This window comes from Lagopus muta, chromosome 6 (genome assembly GCF_023343835.1).
Source record: "Lagopus muta isolate bLagMut1 chromosome 6, bLagMut1 primary, whole genome shotgun sequence".
In the NCBI taxonomy this organism is placed as follows: domain Eukaryota; kingdom Metazoa; phylum Chordata; class Aves; order Galliformes; family Phasianidae; genus Lagopus; species Lagopus muta.
Window position 1 is genome coordinate 34,824,404 of NC_064438.1, and position 26,800 is coordinate 34,851,203.

The following is a 26,800-nucleotide window of genomic DNA, read 5'->3' on the forward strand; positions in this document are numbered from 1 at the left end:
GACTAAGAAAATGTGGGCTCGCTATTGGATGAGATGGGTGTCCTGGTAACAAAAGACACTGAGAAGGTAGAGTTACTGAACACCTTCTTTGCTTCAGTCTTTACTGCTAAGACTGCCTCTTGGGAATTCCAGACCCTTGAGATAAGCTAGAGAGTCTGGGGAAGGAAAGACTTCTGCTTGGTGGAGGAGAATCTGCTCAGAGATCTTGTAGGCTAACTCAACACACACAAATCTGTGGGCCGTGATGGTGTTGATTAGGTATGAATTTGAAATTTCTGGTGTATTGAAACCTACGCGAGCCTCTCTTGTAGCTTGTTTAATCGCCAACTCATAGTAACAGATTTCAACCACTATCCACCTCAACTAACTGAAAATACTTCCCTGATATGCATGATTCTCTTCTGTAAATTCCTGTCAATTCCACAGGCACATATGGTTTCTGTGTCCTCTTGAGGTACCCAGTGAACTTTGTAACATAAGAGGTGAAAATTACTTTTTGTTGACATTGTTGGTGTGAGCACAGGAAGATAAACAAAATTGCATTGAAAGTAAAGAGCTATTTTAATGAGAAAATCAATTGCTGCAATATTTAATTACCCCAAATCCTCTTTGATTTTTATTAATGACACACACTTTTCTATGCAGGATTTAAGATTTACTTGCCTTTTTTATAGGATATCTTTCTTTGTAAGAGTGCAGATGCTTCATAATGGCTGCTGGTTTTAAACAGAAAGAGTGCAAAAGCAAAATAATCAGAGGATATAATTGTTAAACCAACTGGTTGCTTGACTATATATAGCTACTAACCACAGCTTATTCTATAATCAGTGAAAAACTGATTTCAGGTACTTGAGGTAAACAGCGTCATCATCATAGGTCAAGGTTTTTGGTGTGATAATTGTCTTAAAGCATTGTTGCTGAATTCAGTACAAAATAGTGCCTCTGGACTAATGTGGGGTTTTTTTTGCTTTTTTTTTTTTTTTTTTTTTTTTTTTTTGTGGTCAGTGTCTCTTAAGCCTTCTCTTTAAATCCTGTATGCTTAGACTTTTTTTTTTTAATCTATTTTTCCTCAGTATTAAAGGAAGAATTATATGAACTACCTAGTACAATGCCACAAGGTTTTGTGTACTTTTATATTCAAGTTTGAGAATAATTTCTTCTCTGTTCCCTTTCTTGCTAATGCAATTTTAATCTGTTCATATATGCAATTTTGGAAAGAGAGGAAATTTATGCATTTTAATGTTGCTTAAAAATAGTTCATTATATATCAGTAACTTCTATGGCTGGTCAGTGATGCTGCATTATCCAGTGAGAAATTGGTAGTGTTTTATTTTGGGGTATACAAAACTTCTGTGTTCATGCATGTGGCCGAGAAGATACTTCTGTTTCCCAGTTAGGTGAGGAAATTTCATAGCTGGCAGAAAGCTGCTAAGACTTGCCTGGTGATCTGATTTTTTTTTTTTTTTTTTTTTTTTTTAATTTTAATTTCCTTAATTTTTTTAGTGGTTGTTTTTTAAAGGCCCTCAGAGACTGAGTGCCAATATATCTCATAGCTCTATAATTTCATGATTGTATGATCACGAAAATTATCATTATATCATGTCTCTCCTGATATGGTATTTGACTTCCACTGATGGTGTATCTTAATATTCTTAATTTCTTTGCATTTATACATAACAACACTTGCCACAATTAAAAATAATAGTACTGATTACAAAAATTCAGGTATTGGGGCAGCAGAATTCAATCTTATAAAATCTATAAATGTGAGCTTTATAGTTCTACAGTGGGGAAAGTCGACATCATGATGGCACGTTCAGGTCATGATGGCATGTATTCTACCATCCAGCAGTCAATCTTTGTTGTTGTTTTTTTTTTTTTTCCTCCTATGCTACATACTAAATAATGGTTGGAAGAGTTTGGTTGAAGCCACAGCTTTGATAGCAAAACATCCTGTGCTCCAGAAACATGGATTTGAAATGTAAGATGCATAAAATCTTCAAGTGAATTCTCAGTTCTAGTAGCAATATATGATATTCAGAAACTGGAAATCTGATATTTCCAGTACATGCAGGTACTGAAAGAACATTCATGCACGGTTTAAATGGCAAAAATAACTAATTGCAAATGGAATAGAACAGAACACAGAATTGCAGGGGTTGAAAAGGATGTTAAGAGATTGAGTCCAATTCCCCTGCTACAGCAAGTTCCCTGCAATTGGTTGCACAGTTAAGTGTCCAGGTGGATCTTGAATATCTCCATAGGAGACTCCACAACCTCTCTGGGTAACTGTTAAGGTGCTTCATCAATCTTTTTCTTATAATTCTTCTACATATTTGTATGGAACTTCCTATGTTCAAGTTCTAGGCCATTGCTCTTTGTCCTATCACTGCACACCACCGAGAAGAGCCTGGCCTCATTTATTTGCCTCCCACCTCCCTTTAGAGACTTATAAATAATTTTCAGGTTCCCTCTGTCGTTTTTTCCACAGGCTGAACAGACCCATGTTACTCAGCCTTTCTTCATATGGGAGATGTTCCCAGCCCTTTATCATGTTTTTCACCCTCTGCTGGACTACTAGGAGATCCCTATCTTTTTGAACTGGGGAACCTAAAACTGGACACAGTATTCCAGATGTGGCCTCACCAGGGTGGAGTAGAGAGAAAGGATCACTTTCCTTCACCTGCTCTTATTCATGCATCTCAGGAAAGTAGGAAAAAAAATTGCTAGTATTATTATTTTCAGTGATAAATGTCACATTTTAAAGGAAGAAATTCCAATTTAGACAACTAAGAATAGGGCTATATATATAAAAGTTCTGAGCTTTGAAGTGCATTCTGTTCTGATTACAGGATGACATCAGTCTTTTTTTATTCCTATACCTAATATCAGCATATCATGAGATCGTGTCATCTTTAAAAGATTACAGAGAAGAGAAATACAACAGTCACAAAATAGTGATTATTGAATTAATTTAGTGACTTGTTGCACTGCGTCTCTAATGAGCACAGTTCTATAAGGAATGGTATATGACTGTGATTGAAGCTGATTTTCTGATATCTTCAAGAGTTCTCAAGCAAAATAATTTTTAGAAAGAATAGAAGAAGCCTCATTTGGTAACTAGTTGTATAGCCTTTATTTCCATCCTGAAAAGATTGGATGATTCCAGTCATTATAAACATATATTTGCAGGATCTTTATTATATATTTGAATAATCAGTGTTTCATTGTTCATTATTATAGGGTGCTATAGGAGCTGTATCAGCTGAAAGCAGAAAGGAATACTATCTATCTATCTATCTATCTATATGCATGCATGCATGCATGTATTTAAGTGAGAAGAAATAAACAAGGTGCATTTCCTCTTAACACGAGAGGGAAAGGGTACACAATGAAATAATGGAGCAGAAGATTTAAAACAATCTAAAAGGAATACTGTTTTCATCCAGTGTTAGTAAAACTTTGAAACTTATTCCTGCTTGACGCTGTGGATAAGAAAATTCAATGAGTTCATTAAATAACTAGACAAATTAATGGAGAAATCAATTGATGTTTTGTATCTACAACTCTGGAAGTCTGACTTCTCAAATTTTGCATGACACCATTCTGTTACTTTTTTTTTAATTTTCTATAAACATCCACTACTGATCACTGCAAGAGATAGACTAAGCTGAATGGAATGTTGACCTCACCAAAATGATAGATGCTTTCTGAAAGCACGTGAGTTTTGAGACCTACCTACCTAATATTTTTGTATGTAGAAAATCAGTTTTAAGCAATGCCTAGAGGGTTTTCATTGTATTTGTTCGTTTCTTTTTGTTTCTTTCTTCCTTCATTGTATGAAAAGAATATGATGCAGTCATTTGGGTAGGCTGCTTTCACCAAAAGAAATTTTGAAAAATGCATCCACTTAACAGTTTTTCAAGATTTCTAGTAAAACAGAAAATATAAGTCATCCATCTCTTTAGTAGTTAAATATGAACATTTATGTATCTGAAGTAATACAGTATACATTAAATCATATCATGTAAATCATTAGCAATGATGATCTGAATTTTTTATTTCCTCTAACACATAAGATACTTGTGTCATCGCTGTAGCTCTAATCCATATTCAGGCCTTCATGTTTGGTGTGCAGTAATATGTAAATTACCTACCCAGCTGCATTAAGCAGTGTTTGTTTATTCAATTTCTTTTGGCATAGCTTATAACTGAATTTCTGCCAAAGATGTGGCTGCTTCAGGGAACGCTGTTTGAGTAGAAGGAAGTTTTGAAAGGAAACACACATCATAAGTCTTTACTGTGTGAAACAGTGAAATCGAAACGAACTTTCTGTTCATAAAAATGTGTTTTAATATAAAATAATTTGTGCTTGTAAAATACAACGAGCAAATTGAATCTTTTTAGAATGCTCTGTTTACATCGGTTTTGTAAACAAGAGTACTGAAAGGGTGGTGAACTTCTGCATTTGCGGGAAGGGTGACTAAAACTGGTGAAATGTGAAAATGGAAAGTTTAAGAGAAATTCTTTTAAAATGGCATGTTAATCTCCTCTAAAACATAGCGTTTAAATGCATCTAAATTTAGAGAGCAGTGAAGTTTAAGTGTTAAAAAAAAAAAAATTGTATTAATGATGCATAGAGCTATCTACTTATGCTGGCAGCCCTTTCAGTCTTCCAGTCTGACACTTCCTTTTTTATCCAGCCAGCTAATTTCCCCTCTTTTGTGAGGAGTAACTGTTTTCACACTAGTGCTTACCCAGCAAGCCTCCTTATTGTTTCATGGTTAATTATCTTCTTGAGCTTCACCTTCTCGAGAGAAGGGAGAAAGACTAGGCCTCCCCACAGCTCTAATGAAAGCTAAGTTTTAGAGATGCACTGTGTGAATAAATGCAGCTTCTAATCTAGCAACATAATAAATGAGTTCCTAAACTTTATGGAGTCACAGCTCATCCAGCAAGTTTACTGAACAAAGCAGGGGGATGCTTCATTTTTAAAATACTCTTTTTTGTTGTTTTAGAAGGGAGAAGGAATATTGCTTCAGTTTGAAACAAAACGCTTTAAAGCTGCATGCTAACAACATTTATTCTAATAACATTAGTACTTACAGCTCTGAGCCCCTCAGTTATTACATCACTTTGTAAACTTTTGCTGCTTGTTGGACTTTGTCATTCACCACCGCATAAGGTATAAGATATGTAGATAGATTTAAATTTTCAGTTTATGTTCTAATTTGAGTCCAAATCTAAACTGTACAATGTTTTAAATAAGCTCTCCTGCAATAGAAGGATGTTGCATAATGACGTAATGAGTAATATTTTTGCAGTAATGAAATACAGTCCAGTGTCATTTTGTACTTAGCCAAACTAAAGCAGGCAAATACAAACCTCTCACCCTAACAAGGAGTACTTGTTTTTTACTTTTTCTTCTTCTAAGTGAATTTCTATAATGTGTTCATATATTAAATAACTTCTCCAGTGACCAAAACAAACTGTACGTTTAACACTGGTACTTCACAGATTGCGTAGAATTCATTCAGCATCTAAGATGAGATTGAAATTGCCAAAATATATATATATATATATATATATATATATATATATATATATATATATATATATATATTTTTTTTTTTTTTGTCGGGCCAGCTCCAGGGCTATGTTGGCATCTGTTATGTACAGAGACAACCATAAATAACAGGCACTTACCAGTGATGGACGCATGAAAAAAGTCTGAAAGTTTGAGAGTGAGTGGGATGATCTTACTGAAAAAGTTCTGCCTAAGGACTTCTTGCATCTGGAGATAAGGCTCCTGTTTCTCTTCTGCAACATTTGAGAAACAGCACTTTCTAGATATGCACTGTGTAATGTCAGTGAGCTGTAGTTGTGGTGTGATCTCAGGGTGCTTACCACTATCATTTGGATTCAATGTCATAACTCTCCACCATTTACTGACAGTAGTGATGTTTAACTTAATTCCTGGAAATCCATAGGTAGGCAGACTGTGGAACTACTTGTAATGTGCAATAGTCTGGGAGCCTCTGACTTCACGATATTTGCTTATTGACTCCCTTCTAGTCAATATCATAAATTTTGGGTTGTGGATCAATGACATCGAAAATGCCTGATCAGAGATAAGAAAGAAATGCTGTTGAAAATTTACATGTGAGGAAAAAGCGAGTCAGTCATCCTTGATATGAATTAGGCTAAATTTGATAGTCTCTTAACTGCTTTGTGAGAAGGAGAAATTGATGATAGACCCAGATATCCTTCGTGCAGTTCTGCTATTTATAAATAATAGATCAAATCTCCCTTTCTTGTATATGGGAAGACAGGAAGCAGAGGGGCAGCGCTGGCCTCTGCTCTCTGGTAGCAGCTGCAGGACACAAGGGAATGGCATGGAGCTGTGTCAGGGTAGGGTCAGGGTGGATATCAGGAATAGGTTCCACACCAGAGGATGGTTGGGTTCTGGAACAGGCTCTTCGGGACACTGATCATTTCACTGAGCTGCCAGAATTCAAGGAAAGTCTGAACAGTACTCTTAGACCTATGGTCTGAGTTTTGGCAGTCCTGTGTGGAGCCCGGAGTTAGACTTGATCTATCTGAGTCTTTTTAGGATAATCTATGATTCTAAGATTTTATTTGGAAATTCAAGTCTTTCTTTTCCAGCTTTTAGTGAGAAAGTTTTCTTTCTAGGTTTCTCCTAAGGCTAAAATCTCAAAAGCTAATGTCCTATCTTTTTTTCTACAGTGATTCTCACTTTTTAGTGTTTTCTCACGAACAGTTATTTCTGTTGAAACAAAGCTCTTAAACTTTGTGATTTCAGGTACCCGTGACAAGGGAGAAGACTGTTGCATCTACCTAGTCCTTTAGCACTGTCCACAGAGTTATTCTGCTTTAACTGAGAGTACACCTTTAAAGGAGTATAAAGTACAATGTAAAATATATTAAACCGAAACTATGCGTAACTAGTACAAAGCCAAAACAACAGTGATTTTGTTATGCCAGTGCAATTATGCAAGAGCATCCAAATGCAGAGGACAACTGATTTGCCACAAGACAGGGCATAGCGATGAAAAATTGTGATGAAATTCTGTAGTTTAGACAAGCAGTAGTTTTAAGCCTGTTTAAGCATGATCACTTCTACAGACTTGCAGTTTGTGGCAGTGTTGTGTTTTTTGCTTTGTTTTTTTGTCTTTACTATAAAAAGTAATCCTTGATTGGATCGACGTCTGAGACTTAGCCTGAATGAGCTGCCTGCAATTTGCATGGGCGTGTGTCTGAGGCAGAGTGCCAGGATTTGGTCTTTACTGAACTAGGTATACATGGCAACATTTTCGGTTTGGGTCAACCTAGGAGCATTTTTCTAAGAGTTTCATTAAGGGCTTGTGTTGGATTCTTGCACAAAGAAAATAATATATTCCCTTGAAGTAGAAGTGAGACCAAAATGACATTCAAGGTTGAAAAAATCCTGTCATGTAACCTCTTGACAGATGAAAAGAAAACTACAAAGCAGAAAAAACAACAGTCTGTAAAATATGCCATGTAGTCAGGCTTTCTCATGACAAAAATGTGAAAACAGCTTATAAACACAACTTGGAATATAAGTCTGGGATTGTAAACCTATTTGGATGACAATATTATTCAACATAAAAATGTTATAGGTGTTCTGCTCTCTAGTAACACTTAAAGGGCTTCTTCAGCAAATGAGAACCAGAGATGTTAAAAAGCCACAGGAGGATACAGTGGCAAAAATGGAAGCCACTGCTTCCACAGAGGCTGAAGAATAAGTACTGTGTTGAATCCCCGCTTTTGCCTTGGCCTGTGATAGAAGTAAGTTCCTATAGGCCTTCTACTGGCATGGCTCACCTGCTGCTCTAGCTTGTTGAGTGGTAGAGGGGATAGAGCCTTTCACTTCTTTTAGTCATCTGGTGCTGTGGGGAGCTTATCAGGAAACTTAAAGTTTGATCACAGGACTTGTGCAGGCATAACTGACCTCAAGTATTACCTAATATGCTCACAAGACATTTGAAGAGCAGCAGAATGTCTAGAGAATGGTTAGTTTCTCTGACACAGAAGTGTGCATGCTGCACTCCTAAAAATCTGCACAGCTGTCTGAAACATGGCGTGTGTTTGACATTGCTGTTGTCACTGTTAAAATGCCCCACACACCACCTCACTGCGCTTGCATCTACTGTTTGGTCTCTGCAAATGCTCTGCAAGCATTGATGAATGCCAAAGGGTGCAATTTTTTTCAAATGGTAGAATTCAGTTCTGCACTTTTGCTTTATGTGCGCTTGTCATGCAGCATTTTGTGAGACTATCCCTTTGCTGCCATTTCAGAAAATTATCAATATTAAAAACTAGATATAAGGAACAATCCTTTAATCTTTTATTTCTGAGCGTCATAGGAGAATTCTCCATGTCAACATGAAGGCAGGCAGCTTCTCAGTGATGTGACCTGTGTTGTTTCCATGTGACCCAGGCTGTGTTGAGACCCATACAAGTGGCATTTGTGACTTCAGAAAGCAGAAGTGAAGCCAGTGTCCTTCCTATGGCATCTGTACATACAGCCACCCCTGTAGGACACTGGCAATGCCTGTAAGCACCAAACAAAAAAAGTCAAGTTCTGCATGTGTAGGACTGAGTGTACCTTTTCATTGAGAAAGGTAATTGTAAAATGAAGACAGAAAAAGTGGAAACCACAGTTCAAGATTCTTATTTTCTCAGCAAACAAACACATCCCTTTTTTTATTGTAATTATAATGAGTAAGTCTTTTAATAATTGTTGGGTTTTTTTGTTTTTTTGTTTTTTTCCAGTGATATATAATAAAGCATAAGGCTTCTATATATTTTGAGACCATATTTTAATGTGCAGGTTACTTCAATATTATGCACATTGAATTTTTTTGTGTATGCTTATACATATTAAAATATTGGTGTTGGGAAATGGGGATTTTTTTTATTGGCTATAATATAGAGAACCTCATTTAGAAAATGAAGCAGAGGTGAAGTGGGTACTGTACATATGACTGTTTCTTGCAGCAGAAGTACTTGGCATGCTTGCATTTTTGAAAAGACAAAATCATGTTTGTCTTCCTTGAATGTGCACACATTCCTGGAGGTGGGGGATGGTTTTCTTTCTTTCTCTCTATTTTTCCTCTGGCCCTAAAGCAGAGCTGAGTTTGGATAATTTGTCCACAGCAACTGAAGGATATGTTTTGGGGAGGGAGGAACAGAATTTGTATTTATTATTGTAAAAGCTTTTTTTTTTTTTCATGTTAATTCTTTTTAAAAAATATAATGGTATGTAGGGGTTACATTACAGGCCTGTTTTACCAACACAAAGTATCTGTACTGGAGTAGCACATACAAATGAGCCTGAAACAGAGAATCATTGTTTCATAAAATTTGCTGCAGGAAAAACAAAACTATCTGCGTTTGAAAAACAAAAAAAGTGGAAAAAAATATATTTTTAAGACTTTTTCTCAAAGAGCACTGTGATTGAGGAAATATCCATATATGACAATTTTGTTTCTTGCCTTTAGCATTTTCAGCAGATTAACTGTTTAACCATTAGACACCAATGCTGCAAATATTGATGTGCACACTTTGTGCATATGAGATTTCCCACTGAAATGGGATTACTATCCAAAGCAAAGTAGTTCAGGGCTCACACTGGAAAGAACCAGACTTTAAAGCAGCATTTTCAAATACAGTCGAATTAACTCAATCTTTCATTCTTCTGAGTCTGTAATTTAATTTGTTCTTTTTTAAAATATGCTAGATATATTTCATAAGACAGTAAATGATTTCTGAATGTTGTGTACCTAGTGATACTATAAAAATGGAAATATACTTTATGGTGTGTTTCTTTTTGTTGCTATTGCATAACAATTTTTTACTTGATCAAAACTTTTCACCTTCTCTGAACTCTAAACTATGTGGTCATTGAGGTTGACTCCAGAGTTAACTGTTTGGTGCCTATAATTTGAAAACATATATGAAGATAGTCATTGTTTGAAAGATGATATATGCACATATATCTACTTGTTGAAATCTGTGGTAAGCCACCTGGAGATCAAGTTCCACCAAAGGAACAATAACTGGCTGGCAAAATGAACTTTCTTTGGATACCAGCAAGTGTAACTAATTGCACTAAATTTCCCAGAATTTGAAAAATTGCTAAGGGGTTTGTGCATTTGTGTTTACACACACACATCTACACATATATATCATAATCATGATAACTCCAATCCTCTAGCATCCTACCGATGCACTGAGCAGGCTGATAAGAAGACATCTGACATGATGAAGATTGGCCTCAGATAGTCTTAGTTTTCACCTTGCTATTGCTGTCAGTGCAAACAGGCTGGTATGACACCACTTTTAATTCTTCAAACCAGAGCTTTATTCAAAAATCTGCCTGGTGCTGCTCTCTCCAACAACTACTGCATCTCTAATTTCTCCTTTTTGTTTTGTGAGCTTGCTAAATATTGTAAAAAAGAAAGAAAAATACATATCCTTGCTAAAAATGTTTGTGACTTTAGCTGACTGGTCTGTTTCAGAAAAAGTTAAAAACTAGGCTGTACTTGGAAAGGTCTGATAATACTACAGTCATACTAATAGATCTCAGGGCAGATGATGCTTATAAGAAGGGTGGTAAAATGACCATATCCTCTTAAGAGTCTTTGGTAGCTATGACAATAAGGAAAAAAAAAGTAAAATTCCCTGCCATTATATCTACATCTGTACAATTTCTGAGTATACAGCAGCACTCAGAAAAGCATGTTCATTTGAAGAATGAAAAATAGGCTTTGAAGTAAGGACTACACAGTGAAGATGAATGGGGTGAGGTCACAATTCCACATGTTTTATTGTTTTAGTCCATCTGACCTGCAGAACAAACAAGGCAGCCAAGTGCTGATTTACAGGGGGAAGGTTATCTTCCTGACCAATGAGGACCAAATGTTTTGTTTTGAGAAACAAGATCAGATTCTATGGAACATAAAATCCTTGGAACCTGCTGCTGATTTCCTGCCTTTCCTGCCTTTGGGAGTTCTTTTTGCAGCTGACAGAAGTGTAAAACAGTAAAACTATGCAGTTCAGGAAGCTTTTCACAGCAATATCTTCCTAATGCTAGGTGAGACAGAGTCATAAAACATACTACAGAGAAAATGAGTAACTTTAGCTGATTTTGCACTTAATCTAACAAGTTTTCAAACTAATTTAATTTAATTATTGATCTCTTGCACCATATTTTTAGTTGTAAATTGGTAACAGGATGTTCCTCTCCTTAGCAACAAGTGATACACGGTCCAACTAGGTACCAACCAGGAGTCATTATGAAAACATGGCCAACTGGCAAATCCCAATGTGGACTACTCAACTCGATGTACAGCACTGCTTTTATTAGCATTAGTTATCTAGCAAATGAGTGTTTTCATGGAATTTTAAAATTTGAGCTACCCCCAGCCAATACATCATGGAAAAAAGACTAGCAAATTTATTTCATAAAAGTTTTGAGATATACTGATCTGTAAAGGCCCTTAAACATTCAACAAATCCACCAAATCTCCAGGGATAGAAAAAATTGTTGGCACCCAAGGTTCTACCCAGAATTATTTTTGATATCTTAACACAGCTGCACTGCATGGAGATCTGCCTTACAGCTAAGCCCAGTAGAACATGAGGACTCACATTTGTCTTACGTGGATATTGTATCATTTTATCAAATATATTGATCACTGTATCACTCTGCTGAATGCTACTCTGCCTGTTTTGGACAAAATAATTCTTCCTATATCATTTGAGTGTTTTTGCCAATGGTTTGCTGTGATATGCTGTTATCATATATCCAACACAAAGACCTACAAATATGTTTTTACTAACTTCTGTGTGATAATGCAGAATGGTTAGTTTGCTTTGTCTAAAGTGACTGCAGTTAATCTCATTTGAAGAAAAGTCAAATTTCTATATGGTGTTTTAGCAAAAAATAAGAAAAAAAACCTAAGAAAAATGAGAAATCATGCAGAGTCAGAAGAGATGCAGAATTTAATAGGTTTCATCTTAATTGATCATTTAAATAGTGCACAATACATAATAAAGTTAAAAGCCTGTTAATTATCATTGTTCCAAAAATGCTCTTTACTTCCATGAATTTACTTCTATGATTTCAGTGGAAGAACTTTTGAAGTAGAGATGCATGTATTTTTCATCTCTGATTTTTATTTTTTTATTTTTTTATTTTTTTTAACAGGAGTCTCTGAACTTTATTGATCCAAGTTTGATGGATCTAAATGGTCCAAGTGAAGATGCACTAGAATGGGATGAAACTGATATTAGTAACAAGCTGATCAGTGTTAATGAAGATTTAAGTGATCCTGATCAGGAACTCAAAAAAGATGATCTAAGCCAGAAATCTACTTCAGGAGAATGTGGCAGCAATGATGTGAATGAAGATGAAAGTATCAGTGATCGTGGAAGTCCTCTTTATTGTTCCAGCATTACTTCCCCTCCAAATCCTCACATCTATCAGGTCTATAGTCTTCATAATATCGAATTATCAGAAAAAAAACACATGCCTTTCTTGAAAAAAGCATCAAAACTCTCCAGTGTAACACAGTCTAACATTTTAAACAAAAGTCTTAGTAAAGACTCTTCGTTTTCATCTACCAAATCCTTGCCGGACCTAATAGGGGGAACAGTGTTGGCAAAATCATATAACTATATGTACCAGAGTGGGAACATAAGCAGGCATTCCGAGAGTGAAAGTGGAATAGTGAGTGAATGTGATACAGAAACTACAAATAATTCAGAAATTTTTTTACTAAATGATATTGAAAGCACTCAGAGCAATCCTGAAATTGGTCACACAGGAACTCAAATGGATGACATAATTGATGTAATAAAACAAAAAATAAAGCAAGATGAAGAAGACCATGCTAGTCTCTCAGATGATTTTCAGTTGGCACCATCTGGAGGTTGTGGAAATGAAATTGATAGGGACTTGGACAACATTACCATGTGTAAAACTGTTTGTTTAGAAGAACTGCAAGGAAAACAAGATGTGTTTACATTTTATGATTACTCATATCTTCAAGGCTCCAAATTCAAATTGCCAGCGATAATGAAACAGTCACAAACTGAAAAGACACAAACAGAGGGTGCTTTGTTTCATGGTTTTTGTTTTGATAAAATACCTGGTAAATCTGAACATAAGCCTGGAGAGTCACAACCAGATGAGTTTATTCATGACCATAATCTGGCAAATATCCCTGGAGGATCAGATCCCAATTCCTCTAAGTCTGTGGAAACAGTAAGAAAACTAATTGCTACAGAAAATACAAGACAGCTTTCTGCTTTATCTCATAGTTCTTCGTTAGAATCTCTGTCTGTAGTAGGTGATTTATTCAGCTCAGGTATTTTTAAAAGTGGAGATGGTCTTCAACGAAGCACCTCTTTGGAGAGCTGGCTGACTTCCTACAAAAGCAATGAAGATCTTTTTAGTCATCATGGCTCAGGAGACATTAGTGCAAGCAGTGATTCTGTTGGAGAGCTCAGCAAAAGGACATTAGATCTTCTGAATCGTTTAGAGAACATCCAGAGTCCATTAGAACAAAAGATAAAGCGCAGTATCTCCGATATAACACTCCAAAGTAGTTCTCAAAAAATGTCTTTTACTGGACAGCTGTCTGTAGATATTGCTTCCTCAGTAAATGAAGACTCAGCAGCTTCTCTCACAGAGCTCAGCAGCAGTGAGGATCTTTCTCTCTGTTCTGAAGACATAGTACTGCACAGAAATAAAATACCGGATTCAAATGCATCATTTAGAAAACATCTTAATAGATCTGTAGCTGATGAGAGTGATGTCAATGTTAGCATGATTGTTAATGTCTCCTGCACTTCTGCTTGCACTGATGATGAAGATGACAGTGATTTGCTTTCGAGTTCCACCCTTACCTTAACTGAGGAAGAGCTAGGTATCAAAGATGAAGATGATGACTCCAGTATAGCAACTGATGAGGATATTTATGAAGAATGCAATTTAATTTCAGGACTTGATTATATAAAAAATGAACTCCAAACTTGGATGAGACCAAAATTTTCTTTGACAAGAGAGAAGAGGAAAAGTAACCTCAGTGATGAAATTCAGCACAGTAAAGTTAGTAATGAGACATCAAAAGCCACAGATACACTGAACATTGAAGCACTTTTGAATGGTTCGGTGCAGAAAATAACAGAAAATAATGGCAACAGTAAGAATGTATCACGTAATCGTGAAAAGGGAACAAAGGGTCACCTGATGAAAGATATCTCTCAGGTTGTGAAGGATCAACTTGTGGATGATATGGAGAATGGCAATGTTGAAAATACTCTTGCCAGTCATAAGGGAGATCTTGTTAGAACATCAGCAACTTCCAAAACTCATGCATCACTTGGTGTAAAAGAAGCTGAAAATGAATTTCGTATCTGTGAAGCATTTACAGACAGTTCGGATGATTCACATATGGATGGAAAGGAGACTTTTCTGTTGTCAGTTGGATCCAGAAACCCTCCAAAAGAATGTCAAAGTCATCTTCGGTCTGATTATCACTGCACTGCTTTCTCTCCTGCTAAAAAGCCTTGTCTTGAATCTTCCTCAGAAACAAGCTCTGTAGACACACAAGCTGCTACTTTTCAAACATCCTTAGCTGATGATCAACAACACAAAATAAGCGTTGCTGAAAAATCTACTGATTGCTGTGCAGTTTTGAAATCTAGTAAGGCAGAATATGACTCCTCAGCCAATGGACCTGATTTATGCTGTAACTGTGACTCTGCTGCTTTTGATAAAAGAAATATGGAAGATGACTCAGTACACAACTTTGTGAAGGAGATAATAGACATGGCATCAACAGCTTTGAAAAGTAAGTCACAACCTGAATGTGAGTCATCTGCTCCAGCTTCATTAACACAGATAAAGGAAAAAGTGTTGGAACACTCTCACAGACCCATTGAGCTAAGAAAAGGGGACTTCTATTCTTATCTTTCACTTTCTTCTCATGATAGTGACTGTGGAGAAGTAATCAAATACATAGAGGAAAAGAGCAGTACACCTGTGCCACTGGACTTTACAGATGAGAGAGATAATATTGAATGCTTTTTTGAAGCATGCCCTGAAGATGAACGTGTTGAGCAACAGCAATCCATTTGTAATGGTACTCCTGAAGTAAGAGCTGAGCAGCAGCAGCAGCCTATTTGTAATGTTACTTCTGAAACATCTCCAGAGTCACCAGATGAATTGACTTTGGCATCATTAGGAAAAGTTAAAGCTTCATTAGAAGATAGTGATTTATCTTTTCTATGTGATGATGACAATATAAATTCCTCCAATCCTAACAAAGAAAATGCATCAAACAATTTGAAAAATGCTGTGGATGATTTGTTGATTTCAGACTGGCAAACTGAAGGTTTGGATAAAAATTTTCCAGAGCTCAGCAGTACAAAGAGTAGTATAGGAAAATCACCTGGAACTGAAGATCCCAAAGGATGTGTTGCTGCTTCTGAAGAGGCTTCAGCTACAGAGTTTCATTTAAAGCATGACCATTCACAGAATGAGGAGGTTTTACACCAGAACACTAAAACTCTTACTTGTGAAGAAAATCTCTTGAATCTTCGTAAAGAAAGACGTTTTAATATGCGCAGATAGAATGTAACACTCTCCAGGCATATACATTATCCTAAAAACAGGTATGTACTCTATGAAACACAATTTCTTTTATTTACATTTTTTAATTTATTTTTTTCTTTTTTATTATTATTTTATTTTATTTTTAAATTTTTGTACTATGAAAGAGGTGGATCATCATCCAGGGCTTCTGTTTTATGGTAGTATTATTTCATTTGTTTTGATTACACTGTAATTCTGATTTACATGCCACTGGTCAAAAAATGCAGTGAACAGTAGCTGCTTCTTGCCCTTTGGCTTTGCACTGACTGGACCTGCTTTCTTCTGGAATACTTCAAATCTGCTGTCTTTCAGAACTTGGGAATCCTTCAAAATTAAAATTTCTATATCAGCCTACTCCTCCCCTGTCAGTGGAGCCATGAAAACAAATATCAGCTCTACTCATTGATTCCTTTCTCCACAGACAGCTGACCTTATGAGTTTGATGAGGTTATGCACTTAATGAATGTGAACTGGTTTTACAAGGATTTTGAGTGACCAGTGAGCTGGAGCTCTATAATATTTACAGACAGTCCATGACATATGTCCTAGCGGACTAGAAATTAAATAGGGAGATAATAAGTCATCTCTTGGTGTCACCTTACCATGACTTACATTTATTAAGCCATTACTAACCATTATAGATTAGACCAAATTTGAGATTACAAAAGTAAGAAATCTTTGCAACATCAATGACAAATGTAATGTGAAGGTGATGTAGAATAAAGGCTCAAACAACAAAGCAAATGAAATATGATAGCCACAAAGCAGTGCTGAAAGCTTCCATTCTATTTTGTGGTAAGCATGTTGAACCATATATAGTTCCTATCCGGAGTTCTGACCTCACATGAATGTCTGACAATTAGCTACACATTTAGTAGAAAATCTACAAAGCAACTTCTGGAACAGATCCTATCACATAGAACTGTTGCTTTGAGTCTCACTAGCAGTTTGGCGAGCCAAAAGCCAGCATAGCTTTACAGTGATGTCACTAGTTTTTGGGAACACCAATCCAGTTGTCCAGAACCAGCCTGGCAACTCCAGATGCCACTCCAATTCCAAATGCTTCTGCTTATGAGAAACTAGCAAGGGGATTTCTAGTAAGGCACGAAGTTAAACACCATGTTGCCCAGGCTAGTTCTAAAATCTCCATCCTTGGAGATTTTCAAAATATACATGGACACATCCTTGAATGATCTACCTTTGAAGATATTCTTGCTTTGAGAAGGAGATTAGTCTAGATGACATTCAAGTTTCCCTCCCTACCTAGATTATTCTAAGAATCCATTATTCTTTCCCTTAGGAGAGAAGGTTGTTATTCATCACTGCTTATGAAATCCACCAGTACACACCAACTGCAACCTGCATAGCTATGACAGAGGTTCAGAGCCTATTTATATAAAAAAAGTAGATTGCTTTACTGCTGTTGGATATTTAACTTTAGAATTTCCTGATTTTGCTATATTGTATTATTGTGCATTGGAGTTTTCTTATGCACATGTTAACTTTTTATCCACCATTCACATATTCACATATGTATAAAGACAGCTAGGAAAATATTTAGGTTATGGCAGCAGAAGTGTACACCTTGCCATGATCTCTTTCAAACACAAATCTATTTTAATAATACACTATCTTGGAACTGTCGTGGCAAAGAGGATATTTCTTGAAAGGCTTTGAAATGAGTTTTCCTGACTTGTTGATTGCCAGTAGGTTAATACTTGGACACATCCAAACAACTGAAGAAGCAACAGATATCACCTGGGATTTACAAAACTGATAGATGATACCATATATTCTAGGGTTGCATTCTAAAGATTGTGTGTCTACAGAGGCCACGATCTATAAACTGAGATGAGGACAAAAGCATGAGGTTGACAAGTGACTATTATGTAAACATAAACTTTTCCTAAATTAGTTCTTTACAAAGTTTCTTTTTTTCCACTCATTTTGTAACACTGGGGAAGAATACTTAGTACAGTGAGTTTGATTTTCTTCTTCTCATTCTTTCACTGACAAAGTCAATAACGTAACTTTTCATTCGTTAGTACTTTTCCTCTGAGGATCTCAAAATACTATGTAAATTTCTTCTCACTCTTAAGAGCTTCATAGTTACTTATATGGTAGCCAGCAGTGTTTCTCGTAAGACTGGGGTATGACAGTGTGCAGTTAACAAAACATCAGGACTAAAACTGGGTATAGAGGATGGACATTTTAATACATGCCCAGAGTGCAATAGAATGCAGAAACTATATACAAAATTTTCAGAGTTATGTTAAAACTATAGCATTTAACATAACGTGCATTTAATTTTTACCTGGGGGTTAAAAATTTTAAGGCAACGAAGCCTTTCACATGACATCCCACTTTTTAAATTTAAGATACATTGTTTCTTAGCAGATATATATAACCTTGCTTCCATGGAAATTATGTACTGTATTATTCCCAGCAATAAAGCCATAGGATACATGTAGCATGTCTCAGGCACATCAAAAAAGGAAAATATGAGCTGCTAGATTTGGTTTCACTGAAGACTGAGCTCCCATCCCCCCTTCACAAGCTCAGTACTTTAACTTCATCTCTCATGCTATGGGGAATGAATTACAGAAGCAATCTATCCTAATTTGTTAACTTATTCAAATAACAGTTATTATACTTAACTATGCTAAAGATTATCTTTTTGGTGGCAGATTGTTTATTTTTTGATGAGGCTAATTACTGATTTTCCAAAGGTAATTTACATTTATTACTAATACATCTTTTAAAATGTGACAGATAAATGTTGTTCCCATAAGTGTATTATGAAAAAAGTTTCTATTTAAAAACACATTATTTAATTTGAAAGATAAATGGCAAACACCATTATTTTTCCTGTAGCACCTGTGCTGTAAGCTCATTTAAATGTGTAATTCCATGTGTAGCTGCAATACTTAGAGAAAAATAATCTATAGTATATGTGTACCTTTAAAGCATACTAAGAATTCAAAGCTGGAAGAGGCCTAGTTTCAAGTATAGTTTGATTTTATACTGCTTCAGTATTTGCACTGGATGTTCAGGGGAATAAAACAGTGAAGAGTTGCATATATTTCTGCCAAGTATATGTAAAAATCCTATTGTTTATCAGCATACTACAAAAAATGCTCATCATGTTAAAATAGTACAAATTCTAAAAGCAGACTCAGAAATGTCTATCAGCACCAACTCATCTTCCATATTAGCCAACATTAGAATTCTGTAACAGAGATACTCATAAAACTATGCATAGAGGATGGCTTATAAGAACTGTCCTTCTGTACATGAGAGATCCTACAGTGTTCTGCTGTCAGTGTGACCCATGACTCTCAAAAGGGTTGGGAATTCTTAGTCATATATTCAGTATGCGTAAAAATCATTACATTTAGGAGGTTTATGTGATGTGCCTGACGTCTTTTCTAGAAAATACGGTATACTTTTGCGTGTTATTTGTTAGTGCTTAAAGTAAGTCAGAAAAGTTATTTCTTTCCTTTTCTACAGAATCCATAGTTTAAACAGAAGTTTTAACTTAATTTAGAAAAAAATGTTTTATCTGGGTTTTTATCTAACAGAGCCAGAAAGTTAGCCAGAATATCCTGCAACTTGCTATGCAGAAAGAAACCTTAGAGAGAGGGCAGGTTCTATGGTTGGTGATCAGGACTGGTCCCTGAAGGCCTGACTGTTATTTTCTGCTCAGAAATAGATGCTTTTGTATGGCTTTTCCTTCCCTGCCTCAGTTTCTTTAGCCACAAAATAATGAGAATAATAATTGGTGGAACCTGCGAAACATAATTCATTTGCTGAAAATGTTTTGAGATCCACAGATAAAATATGGTAGAGAAATGCAAAGTATTGTTAGTGAATTAGTCATTGCAGGAGAGAAATAATATAGAAATTTACACAATAGCTAATATGCAATAATTTACTTTTTGAAAATGGAACTACAAAAGTAATCTAAATTTATCTTTATTTAATTTTTGTAGGGGAGTGGATAGAAGAATGTTTCTTTATAGAATTTAAAATGGTCTGACTTTTTATCTCCTCACAATGTCTGACTTTAAAAAAAATGAAATGGAATAAACAGATAATCTTATACTATTCGCGTATTACATTTTTTTAAAAAAAACTGACATAATCCATCAGTGAGACTTTTCTTACTGTAGATACATGAAACTCCTGCCAAAGTTGTAGGAACATTTTGATAAAATCTTTCCCTTTATTCACATTAATTCTTCCCTAATTTCTAAACAAACTATTGAGCTTTTCACTCTTTTGTGTAAGTATATTCCTTCTACAGATAGAGGGGGACTCAGTTACAGCAAATAAGATCAAAGGAGAAGGTAACTGGATAGATGCAGATACTTCTGCTTAGTTCAGAAGGCACATAATGCATGTCTAGTGTGCCTCCTAGGAAATGCCTACAAGATGTACTTTGCACTAAGCTTTGAGCTGTATTCTGACAGTTATTTTTTCATAATCTTAATCATAAGTCTGTGCTCTTTGATGAATAGTTTAACCCTAAACTCCAAGCAAGATGATTCTATAATATGAAAATTTAACTCATTGCTTGTACTAGAAGTGTCTAAGTAGCTATTTACAATTTAAAAATTCAGTGATGACAATGTCATCATTGACCCCTTTTGACCCCCCATCATGGACCCCTTTTGTGACAATCTTTTTCTCCATTGAAATCTTATAGTGTATGATACAAAAGTATTAAAGTAAGTGACAGGTGCATCTTTTTGGTGTTCGGCTTTAAAAAATTCCTATGTTTTCATTGATTGGTGCACCTATGAGTGCACTGAAGGTAAGTTTGCAGGTAAGGATGAAGACTGGATCCACAGAAAGGTCAAATTTCATGACATTTCCCGTTTCTTTAGTCTTTATAGAAATCAATGAGTTTTCTACATCAAAACAATTTTTACGCTACCTTGTACCTCAGGCTGTTAAAAGTCATTGTTTGCCAACTGTATACTTCTGCATTAAAGGCTCTGGCATGTGGTCATTTAATGGTTCTCTATGGTTGTTCTGGAAGAGCTATGTTTTGCAAATAAAACTGCATTTTCTGTAACCTACTATTACTTTTTTGTTTCCTTTTAGAAACTTGGCTGCAATTCAGGTGCAGGTTCATCCTGTAAACCCTGGGATGACCTCCAATTCCATTGTATCACTGCCTTTCATTACATTGACTCCCAAGATAATTTTTTTTTTCAAATGTGATTTGTCCATGTTGGCTTTGTGATCAGATTGCATATGCTAGTCCTATTTCAGTGATCATTTTGTGTGGTAGCAAAGCCATTTGCTTTCATATGGATTCCTCTCCCAAGCTACCTCTAATGACCTCCCTACCTAAAATGAATGCTCCTGTACTACTTATCACTGTTTCTGTTCTTTAAAGTTTTGAAGTTCCACAGGATTTATGATCAATCTGATTCATCTTTTCAGTACTGTACCTGCCAGTACTTCTCTACTTTGTGTATCAAATTTAATATTTATGTGTATAATGCATAAACTTATTGAAGCTATTTTGATTTGACAATTCTGTTGGATTGCAGCAAAAGGAAATCATTTATCCTCCTGATTCAATGCATCTAAAAATAAACAATTAAAATAAATAAATGTCATTTTATTTATTTAATTTTAAAATTTAATCTATGCAACACTTCAAGAAACAGCTACATGGTGTTGTATATTAGGAACTGTTGACATTCTACTGAATTAAGTACAACATTTTGATTTTTTATGCTTCTTGAGGTGGTAATGAGTAAAAAAAAAAGTTTTTAAAAAATGTGTGCCTTGCTGTATTTCTTATACCATTTATTAAAAAGCTGCTTTCACAGTAAAATTATGTTGATTTGGAAGGAGGAAATAGCAAGGTTAAGTTGTGTGAATAATTTCTGTATATATGTATAACCAAGTGCAAACATTGATGTATAATGACAGTATAAAATGCTTTTGTGTTTGTGATGTCCAGTGATGTGGAAAATATAAGCCTTAAAACCATTAGATTGCATGGTAATTAGAATTGGCATAATAAACATAGTTTATTGGGGAAATAAAAAAGCAGAACTGGTGATGTGTTTTACCTGCGTTCTAAGAACAGAATGCTGCATCAAAATACAGAGAAATTCCTTTTTGTTTGAAAAGATTTCACAGAGAGAAGCAGTTCCATAGCCGGTGAAGATTTGTGTTACCTGGCTCAGAAGGAAAAATCCTTTTCTTAAAGATTTGGCAGGCCTCCCAAGCCAAACAAGGAGAGACAAGCAATCAATGCATTAAGCTAACGTACTGCCAACAGCCATTAAAAGTGGTCAAGCACACTTTGATATCAGACATTTTCCTTTTTCTTTTTTTTTTTTTAATCATTGGAATATTGGGTTATAGAATGTTCTCTGATTCTTAAACTTTCTTTCATTTGCATAATTATATTGAATAAGCGTTATATATATTCATATGGACACTTATACAGTTTGCTCTTTCAATGACTTAGGCTGTACAATTTAAAGGTTTTTCTCTTGTGCTGGCTGACTAAATCAAGCCAGATCTACCTCTGCAAACATTGCTTTCATCTCCTAAAATCATCTTTTGCCATTTTTTCCATGTATATAAGTTTTTTTGTTGTTATTGTGGGTTTTTAGTTGTTTTTGGTTTTCTTTTGTTTTGCTTTTTTTTTTTTTTTTTTTTTTTTACAAAAAGCTGTAGTATTCTTTTTCTTTTTAAAAAAATGTTTGACAAGCTGTAGCTTAAAGGCACTATACCAACCAGCTAATATGTTCATATAACACTGAAGTAACAGGTGAGTGAAGAAAATCTGATATTTTTCAAATTATTAATAGCTTCCTATAACTGCAAGAGACAAGTCATCTATCTCTCAGTTTAAATTTCTGCTATATAGCCTTGATGTTGGTATGGCAGCAGAAACAACTCCCAGCTTTCAGAAGAGCATTAATAAGAAGCAATTTTTAACAGAACTCTTGAAAAGTTTTCTGCTCTATCATGTCTTGTAACATGTTTAAATCTGTTAGGTTAGACTTACAATTACCTAAAGTACATAGCTGTATAGCTAATGACCACAGTAATATATTTTAACTATTTTTTAAATTATATAGAAAGTAATTAAGAATATAACTTCTAAGTTTAGTAAAATATTTATTGTGTCAATTATTTTAATCAAAGGTTTATTTCAAAAATTATTTGTAAAACTGTCTTGACGTGGGAATTAAGTTTGGAATCATTCATTTTTCTCCCTAGCATTTTCTGGTTTGTGCTGTATGTTTTTTAAACTTAGTCTATAGTGAGGTCTTACACTATGATGACAGAAAAACTAGTATGTCTAGTCTTTTCAGATCTGTCGCCTCATCCAAAAGACTATGTAGAAATCTGTCAATTACTTGTGTCTTTCTATTAGATCATTTGCCACGAATTCCCTTTTTTTCCTAGGGAAAAATAGTGGTACTTGTCATATCAATAAGCCACATATTCGGCATACAATACCTGGAATATTATATGACTACAGCTCAAATTTCTGTGATTCCTTGCTGACAACTTCTGAACATTTTAATTTAATAAATATTCCCAGGCCTGAATTATTTGGTCTCGTTAGGTAAAGTCTTCATTCACCCTGACTCAAGAGCCATCATTATCAAATATTCTTTTTCTGGCATGGTTATGTGTTTTACCTTTTTTTTTCCTCTCCTTAATCTTACTCTTCTTCTCAGGATATATTGGGTTCTGATGTTAATAAAAATTGATTTCTAAATGAAAAGAAATCTCTGACAAATAACTCTACAGGATTTGTTTTTGTCTTAGCATAAGTCATATGCTTATAACCAAATTATGCATCGAACTTTCAAAAAGTTCTGGTGTTAATGGCCTTAAGAAAACTACTGATATAGTGTAAAATTAATGCAGGTTTACCAATATAAGCTCTAAGATCAGCCCATAAATAAGTTCTTGTATAGATCCTGTTACCTTCTGGTGAAGTTCTCTTGTGCTGTAGAAGCATGCTACAAGCTTTCTGCAGCATTTATCTCCATCCAGAACTCCACAGGCTGCTTTTTATTCCACACACTCCTTGACTTATGCTTGAACAACATCTGCAATGTGTGAGGAGAACATTTGACAGAAACAGCCCTGATGCATGGATCTCCAGTTTGCTTCACATTCCTTCCTCAGAGAGCCAGAGATCTGCAGTTCCAAACAAAGGGAATGCTAGAGGTAAAACCATTGCTTGACACTATGATTTAGAAGCTGTTTTGTAGTCACTGTAGTTTTATGTTTGGCTAGCCTTGTGAACCACATAGCTAATCTCCTTCCCACTTAATAGTTTGCCTTTTTCCAAATGTAAGTAACAGCCTTTCTATGAAACAGTGCCTCTGTATGTTGTAGAGGTGGCACCTCTAAAGCTTTAGGGTTGTTTGTGTTTTTCATTATGTACTTGTGTACACACAAACATACAAACACATGCGCACCAGCAAAATTGTGTAAGTTTGTTTCACAGTAAGGTCAGATGATCAGATGATCAGTCCTTGTCAGTTAGATGATGTTAGCTCTCATCTGTCCTCCTTCAGAATAGTGAAGGGATACCATAATTCCAGTTCCCGTGCCTTGTATTTTAGAATGTCATTATAATTATCCTGTGTTAAGCAGAACAACATCTTTTGACAAAAATGTACTCAACAGAAGTGGTTTTTTAATTATTATCATTTTATTTTATTGAAGACATCAAGAACAATGTTGCAAAGGTTTCTGTGCTGCAAAGCAGAATAAATGGTTTATTAATGTTTAGGACAGACTATACACAAGCTTGAGTCAAGAAGATTAACTGGAATGTCAAGTTCTTACCCAATCAATCTCCTTCACTGGCAACTTTCTACAAACTTATTCCTAATGATAGCATCAATTGGAGAGGGATTTTGGCCAGCAAATGACATCTGATCTATTGCTTTCAGTTCTGTGCTTCTAACTTTCTAGACTCACAGTCTTTTATACCTATTTTATCAATCCAAGTTGCTTACATTTTTCATGTGACTACTGTTTGCTCAGTAAATGCATTCTCACCTCTGATTTTAGAAAGGTTTTTAAGTGCTAGATCATAAATGAACTTTGCATCATTTAGGATTGAGCGCTATATGAATTCTAAGTGCTTCAGTGCTTTAAAAATGTATTTTCCAATCAACAGCAAGTAGTATTGCTTTATTTCTGGGGTGTGGAGAAGTAAGCTAATAGTGGAGTTAGAATTTTGTAGGTCAGTAATTCCAATGCATAACTATTACTGTGATAATGTAGTTATTGATAAACTAATTACAAATACAACAGGTACAGAATTTCATCGTACTTAAAATGTTATGGCACAGAAAAGAACAGAGAAGGAAATGACTTTGTCTTGTATTGATCTCATATCTCTGTGACATTCTAGGATTGTGAATGGAAATTAAAATAATATTTTGAAAAGATTTTTCTCTTCCTTGTAATTACTATGAGGATGTTTTAAATGCAGCAAGGATTCAGTTGTAGCATTTGCCAAAGGAATATCATGAGAATCACAGGAAAGAGAAATGTATTTAACAAGGTTTCAAGCAATAGTGGAAAAGCAAAAGCTGTACTTGATACACTTCATTTACAGCATGATAAAGATCAGACTCTGGAAATACTGATACTGAACGTCAACCGTCTATCCCACATCTATGCATTTCTTCAGGGAAAGATATATGCTGCTAGAAAAAGCATGCCCTCAGGTGAGGTGGTTTGGTTATTTCTCATAGAGGATACATACTGAAACTTCCACTCTTAGCTCCGGACTAGAATTATCTTTAGAGGGCGTGTGTTTTCTTGCATCTTTATAAAGAATGGAATCAAATTTGGTCTGAGAAGCATATTTCTCTGACAAGATGGAAAATTAAGTTGTAACAACTAGATTTGAAGTTATATACATTGGCAGAATACAAAACAAAACAAAACAAAACAAAAAAACACAATATTTCTGTAAATCTAGTGGTCCTGGCCAGTAGTTTAACCCAGAATTCTAATCTTTGTGGTATTACTGCTTTTTTTTTATTAGCTGATCATTATTTATCCTGACCAGAGCTATATCTTTCTACAGTGTTTGGTTTACATTACTCAAATAAGGATTTTCATAATGCAAAAAGATTATGAAAACGCCTTTTCAGTGGTTAAAACTGGCGAGAATCAAAGGAAATTCCAGGGCTCCATTTGATTGCTGAAAAAAGATTTGCTTCACTAAAAAGACTGTCCCCTGTAAAGGGGTTTTGCCATAAATGAGATCATAAATGTTTCCCAGGCCTGTTACTGTTTATTTTACGTGTTCATGTATCTCTTACACTATTATATACATATACAGCAGCTATCACCATATTGACAAACAGTCTTTGGTGACACTGAGTTTGGAACTGGTCCTCTGAGCCAAACAGTTCTCTCATATCTTTTCTTCCCACACAATTCACCAACTAAGGAAAGCATTTGCAACTTACATTTGTTGCAGAAGGATTCAGAAAGTTACAGATAATTTACAGGCACCATTTTGACGGGCAGGTAAGTAGAAGGCAATAAAATAGAGGGTTGGAGTGAAGAGAAGGTGGCTGGCAGATATGTAATGGCTGCAGCTGCCAGCAAGACTGGAGGGAGGATTCTAGTCTGCAGATACGCTGGCTGGTGGCTGGAAAAGAAGACAGACAGAAGAGGATGCAGAGCTGCAAAGAAGGTTGATGGGAATTAGCTCTGTTTAAAACATTTGTAGAATGATAGGAGCATACGCTGTATTGAAACCAATTTATCTCTATTGCTAGACTTGTTATTGCAAACTGTAAAGTGATGCTATTCATGAATACACATTTTTTCTAAATCTGCTGTTCAGTATGCTAAGCATATCAATCAGATGTACCATTGTCAGTTAATTAACATTTGATTGCTTTAAACATAGGGTGTTGAAGAGGAGGTTTCTTCTTGGAGGGGGAGGGGTATCAATGTTTGAGTCCTTTGGAGGGGAGGGACATGTTAATAATTATCCTGAATTGCAAGTAAAATCAAACTGCAGTCTGTGTGCACGTCTCCATGCTACTTGTC

General features: G+C 35.4%; 1 protein-coding gene across 3 annotated transcripts in view; it reads left to right on the forward strand.

Annotated features, from left to right (window-relative positions):
• AKAP6 (A-kinase anchoring protein 6) overlaps nucleotides 1-26,509 on the forward strand; it is a 276,451-nt gene extending 249,942 nt beyond the window's left edge. For all 3 annotated transcript variants that reach the window (XM_048949915.1, XM_048949916.1, XM_048949917.1), the window contains 2 exons: nucleotides 12,257-15,729; nucleotides 20,819-26,509. In XM_048949915.1, coding sequence (XP_048805872.1) covers nucleotides 12,257-15,688 — 3,432 coding nt within the window. In that variant the 3' untranslated portion in view covers nucleotides 15,689-15,729; nucleotides 20,819-26,509. The remainder of the gene's footprint in view (nucleotides 1-12,256; nucleotides 15,730-20,818) is intronic.
• Nucleotides 26,510-26,800: the final 291 nt, after the last annotated feature.